This window comes from Dromaius novaehollandiae, chromosome 22 (assembly GCF_036370855.1).
Source record: "Dromaius novaehollandiae isolate bDroNov1 chromosome 22, bDroNov1.hap1, whole genome shotgun sequence".
In the NCBI taxonomy this organism is placed as follows: domain Eukaryota; kingdom Metazoa; phylum Chordata; class Aves; order Casuariiformes; family Dromaiidae; genus Dromaius; species Dromaius novaehollandiae.
In genome coordinates this window covers 4,207,733-4,213,732 of record NC_088119.1, presented here as the reverse complement: position 1 = coordinate 4,213,732, position 6,000 = coordinate 4,207,733, and the positions used below count along the sequence as shown (strand labels likewise).

The 6,000-nt window shown below is 40.0% G+C and overlaps 1 protein-coding gene across 1 annotated transcript; it reads left to right on the top strand.

Annotated features, from left to right (window-relative positions):
• Positions 1 to 4,083: 4,083 nt before the first annotated feature.
• Positions 4,084 to 5,007, top strand: LOC135330650 (olfactory receptor 4N5-like). Its single transcript, XM_064524882.1, has one exon. The coding sequence runs from the start codon at positions 4,084 to 4,086 to the stop codon at positions 5,005 to 5,007; it is 924 nt and encodes a 307-aa protein (XP_064380952.1).
• The last annotated feature ends 993 nt before the right edge of the window (positions 5,008 to 6,000 follow it).

Here is a 6,000-nt window from a genome sequence, read left to right as displayed (position 1 = left end):
AGAGCTTGGGTACATCTCTCTTAATTTTTGATATCTAGAAGTGGGATAACTCATGTTAGGTATTGTTTCCTCTTTTAGATAATGAAGTAGTTCTCCAGATTGTTCTGGAGAATGATCACTCTAACCAAGCTAGATTTCTAAAGAGATCAGATGAATCACGCTCTCAAAGTTCCTGTTTCCTCTGATAATTATAGAGACACAAGTGTAAATATCTCAGATACAGGCACATGACTTTGATATGGCCAAAGATAAGTGAGACTAATCCAGCCCCTCCCATTTGGGAATATAACCCTACTGAATTCAGTTCAGCTGCATAAATTTATACCAGATGCCAAGCTGATACTTGTATTTATTGATCTCTGCTGCAAATCAGAATTTACAGAAGTTTGAAAATAATGAAAAGCAGTTGGTGAAAGCTCTATCTGGATATTCACGAACTCCCTGATTATAGGAAGCAAGAGCAAAAAATGTATGAAACCAAATTTACTTTGACGCTTTAAAGCTGAATAGAAATAGTTCCTTGCTTAACTGAACTGTAATTTCTTGTTTTCACACTCATTCAGAGACAGAAGGAACTCTTCAGACTCTAATTGCTTAAGGAGGAGCCAGCCAAGAAAATATTTGTGTCTTGGAGCTATGCTTGACTCACGCTTTTTCCCCCAAGGTAAGTGCCAGAAAAGTGGGCTTCAGAAATGCTGTGCTGGCTCACAGAGAGGTATTTGTGATTTCACAGGAAAAATGTTGTTCTCACACTGATCCTTGTGATCTTTCTTTATGATGTGGAGGTTTTTACCACTATGAAAGTCAAGACGAAGTTTGAAAAGAGGTCTCTAATTTGTTTCATCTCAGTTTTGTCTCTCTGTCACTGTATATGCATTCATCTTTCTCTTTATCCATCCACATGAATGTAAAGCCCTAACAGCTGACCCAGCTTTAAGAAGGAGATTGGACTAGCTGACCTCCTGAATCCCTTCCAACATGAATTTTTCTGATGCTATATATACTAACTCTTTACCTTTCTATCCATCCCTGCATATTGGTGCAAGTTTTGGGGAGCTTTCCACCCATTTTTATTCTTTGCTGTCAGTCCATTTATTTCTGAGCTTGTCTGTCTGTTCTGTTTATCTAACTATGCATTCATTCTTGGATATCCTGCAGTGACTTTCTTTCTTCTTCACTTCTCTATACACAATTATGATATGGTTCTTCCCACTCGGTTTCTGTATGTTGATCTTTCTGTCATTGTTCCTTGTCTGTCCATGAATTTTCCTGAATCAGCACATAAGATATGTTCCTTGGCGTCCATAACCAAATTGTGCAGGAAACAAGTGGTGAAAGTCCAGAATCCCACCTCACTTCTATCCACAAGTGGGCATCAGAGTTAACCTAAAGAATGGTCTGCTACCCGTTGATGAGAATGTCAGCAGATCCAACAAGGGTTTAGTCTCCATCCTCCTAGCAGCAGATGGAACCTCTCTCTATAATAGTGACACATAAATTTAGTCTCAGTAATGACATATCAACCATACATAACTGGAGGATAAATTCAGAGATTATAGGTACGATTGCTCTGTCCAAAGACAGAGGTACAGTTCAAAATCAAAACTAGACATGTAGAGTAGAATTCAAATAGCTAAAGATAAGCACCCAGTACATTCTAGGAAGTTGTCTGGTGAGATGCAGGACCCATCCTTCTAGACAAGAAACTGGAGGCTAGGCAGGTTATTCCAGAGTGCATAAAATGGCACGAGGAAACCATATTTAGGAAGCTGAATTCCATCTCTACATTTTTTAAGAGAAATTGTATCTTTTTTTCCTCCCCTGTGTCCCTCAGGTAACTATGTTGTCTTGTTCAGATGTAGATATGTACACCACTGGCATCTTAAAACAGGCAATATGAAGGCCCCCTAAAGTGTTCAACTCATAAAAAGATGGCTTTATGTAGAAAAGACAAGAATGAGTCCTCACCCACATATTCTGAATCTTAGGTCTTCTGTGAACTATTTCTTGTTGAACTAAATCATTTAAAGGGCTGAAAAGAGACAAGTAAGACAAAAAGTGCAGGAATTAGCTGCATTACACAGCTTTCCTGGTAAATTTGTTTCCCTGAGTGAAGACTGAAATGCAGCAGGGAAAATACGAAGCAGAAGAAGGAATCCACTTGAGTTCAGAGTACCCAGTCTTTTTCACTGAGGAAGGCAGACTGGGTAAATCATCATCTGCATTTGTAGAACGGAGAGAATACTGATGCAGGTAGTCTGCTATCATGGGAGAAGTAGGTAGAAAAAATCAGAAATATTAACCACCTTTCTGAAGTGGGAAGGCAGGGAACAGCAAGGAGGTAGTAACCTTGATTAGTTCTTTGCTGGTTAGGGCTGAGCGACAGACAGTGGAGAATACAAAGCAGTGCACGTGAACCATGGATACAAAGCCAGAGAAGTTGGGATTCTGCATAGAAGGCTGTGCAAGAAAGTAAAGGTGAGGAGAGAGGGTCGTTACTGGATTAAGTGGATCTATCTGATACAGAACAGCAGTGTGGAGTGGAAGACTCCTGTTGGAACATTGCTCTCAGGTGACAGGACATACAAGGATGCTAGCTCATCTCCAAGGCTGATCAGAACACTGAGAGAGAACTTTAATGAGACAAAGAAAACCATAGCTCCAGGTGCCTGTAATAAGAATTCCCAGTCAGCTGAGAAATGAAATAGTGGATAAGATGGACCAATTTATGCACAGATCCAGCATAACCAGCCCTTCAGCTGTGCATGTGACAAAGTCAGAGATGGGGAAAACACAGAGAATGCCAAGAGAAAAAAAAAATTAAAGACATAGCATGAAATTTTGAAATTTGAAGGAAATACCAAAAAGTGAGATAAAGTTTTTTTCTCTCTCTCTTCCTTTTTCTCTAGTCCTTTCTTATTTTCCTTTTCTTTATTTTACTATTTTTGTCACTTTCTCTCCTCCTTCCCTCCCCACCCCATCTTTTTTCTTTTTTTTTATTTCAGCTGTCAAGACCAATTTTATTTCTCACTGGTCTCATTATTGGAGCTAAACCATAACTGTTTTAAAACTAAATGCTACTTACAGGTCTGAGTATTTTGTCCTCTATTTTCAGTACATTTTATTCTCTATATCAACTCTGCTGGCCAAGCCAATAATGCAGTAATTAATGTGCAGACGCAGTCATGCATGCAAACATACCTTCTCTGTAGCAAAATGGAAGAGTCAACAGTGTTCTGTTGACCTCTTTGGAAAATCATACACCACTGTGCGATTTCTGTGAACAAAGTTAGAAGTCTGCATGTGAGCTAGGCACCCTTAGTTCCCTTTAAAGACAATTGGGAAAATGGACTCTTTAAAAATAATTGAATTGATCTATTCTAGAAAAAATATTCGATGAAACTAGTCATTTTCTGAACTGGTTACACTGGCTGCACCGACACCATTAACCACAAAACAATTTTAGATTGTCAGTTGAAAATAATAACTTTGTAGCTGCCAGATGAATTCACCCCAGGGGATTCATACCCTTTCTTCAGATGTGAGTAATCTATACGTAGTTTCCCTTTATAATCAAAGGAGTGATTTTTAGGTTAATCAAGTAATTTTAGAGTGCATTTCATCTAGACTTCTTTAGCTGTCTACCTTAAAATGAAATGTATGGCACCCTAGAAGAGCCTACTTCTTAATGTCAGGAAGAAAAGAACTACATCAGATGAAGATATCTACACTGTAAACCACAAAAATTAGCCTATGCCAGAATGGACTGATACTTTATGCCCTATGTTCCACCCAGGTGCCAGTTCCCAGACAGCAGGGAAAATATGGAACATCTGAAGACAAACGGAGGTGTGTGAAATGCCCAAGTTAGTAGGGCATCTAAATTACTAAAGTAAATTAATCTAAATTAATCTAAATTACTGATGATCAAGTATTTCACAACTATGAGTTCCCTAAAGGTAGGCAATGGGCAAAGGATGTCTATTTTAAGCAATCTAAATATGTCTTAGATTGCTTAAACACTTGCGTAATTTTGTCTTTTCCGTGATTTCTGTCTGTTTTTCACGGTTCTTTACAGTGGAAATGGAACAAAGGAACTATACAAGAGTTACAGCGTTCATTTTGTTGGGATTGTCACAAACCCACGAAGTTCAGATGATTCTCTTCTTCCTCTTCCTACTCTTTTACATGATCATTCTGCCAGGCAACATCCTTATTGTTCTCACAATTCAGAGTGATTCCCAACTGGGATCCCCCATGTACTTTTTCCTGGCCAATTTGGCCTTCTTGGACATCTGCTACTGCTCTGTCACCCCACCCAAAATGTTAGCTGACTTCTTCTTACCCTGTAAGACCATCTCCTACAGTGCCTGCATGGCTCAGCTTTTCTTCCTCCACTTCCTGGGAGCAGCTGAAGCTTTCCTGCTCATGGCCATGGCCTATGACCGCTATGTAGCCATTTGCAAACCTCTCCACTACACCAGACTTGTGAACCAAAGGGTATGCTGTGTCCTGGTTGGAGCTTCGTGGGGCGGGGGCTTCATCCATGGTATCATTCTATTTGCTCTCACCATTCATCTCCCTTTCTGTGGCCCCAACATCCTGGACAACTTCTTCTGTGACATCCATCAGCTGGTTAAGTTGGCCTGTGCTGACACCTACATGGTGGAGCTTCTGATGTTCCTCAACAATGGTGCGGTCATCAGCATGTGCTTTGCACTTCTCCTCATCTCTTACACTGTCCTGTTGATGAAGCTCCAGACACAGTCCTCCAAGGGAAAGAGCAAAGTAGCTTCAAACTGCATTTCCCACATTATTGTGGTCTTTGTCATGTGTGGCCCAGCTATGTATATCTATGGCTTACCCTTCCAAGCTGTCCCGATGGAAAAAGTTGTTGCTGTTTTCCATACGGTCATCTTCCCCTTGACCAATCCCATGATCTACACCTTGCGGAACGGGGAGATCAAAAGCTCTATGTGGAAGTTTGTCCAAAAACACATACTTTAGTGTGGAAAATTAAATATTTTGATGCAAAGAAATGAAAGGTTTTTATATTTTTTTGTTTTGTTTGTTAGTACAATTTTCTAAGGAACAGCTCCATAGTGTATGCTTTATAACTACATAATACATATGTTAAGTAAGCACCCAATAATTTCCTACTGTCTATCATAAAGCCTTAGCCTGCCTCTGAAATCTGTAGTGGATAACTTAGAGGAGAACTATCCTGTGTAGAAGAATTAACTCAGTTATGCAATGAAGTTCTGCTGTTAAAGTTCTACTACTATTTCTGTAGAAATTATCTGGCAAGTGTCTGGCAGTATTTACAGAATCATGAATGAGCTTTTGGGAAGAACTTTTCTGTGCCTAGATGCAGACAGCCAAAGTTAGGTAGCAAGCATGTTCACAGTTTCAACTTACATTTGAATCTCTGACTCTCTGCACTGCCTTCCTCTGACATGACTCTATTCTTGAGTGAATTGATTGTTTCTCCGTGAAGGGAGAATGCGTAAATGCCTGAAGGATCTAGCTCATTGTCAAGCTTTGCCTTTTCATGCAGCATAGGTGGGCCACATAAATCTGGTATCAAAAGTCAACATTCAAGTAAAAATCATAGACAATATGGACTTACCCTTATGGGAGGCACTACAGACAGGGATTCATCTGTCCAGCATAGGCATCTGCAGAACAGATGTCTATGTCTGAATTAATCACCTCAGACTTCCGGTGCAACCAACAGGCATTTATAGGAAACAATTCAGCTAACCCACTTTTAGCGTCAACTTTAGGATGAAGTAAACCATGCCTTAGCCACTTCTGTCCTGCCCCTAGTACTTGCCCTGTCATCCACATCGATTACTTCTCATTTTGACTCCAAGGTGAAATCAGCAAAATATTTCCCTTTGTGAGGAAACTAGGATTTCAGAAAGGAAGATTTTTCTGCTGCAGTGCAGACTCCACGGATAGAGGAGATGCAGAGTGTACTAAGTATGGCTCCATCCA

What these genes read in the sequence shown, in the direction of transcription:
- LOC135330650 (XM_064524882.1), top strand. Translation starts at nt 4,084, where the DNA reads ATGGAACAAAGGAACTATACAAGAGTTACAGCGTTCATTTTGTTGGGA.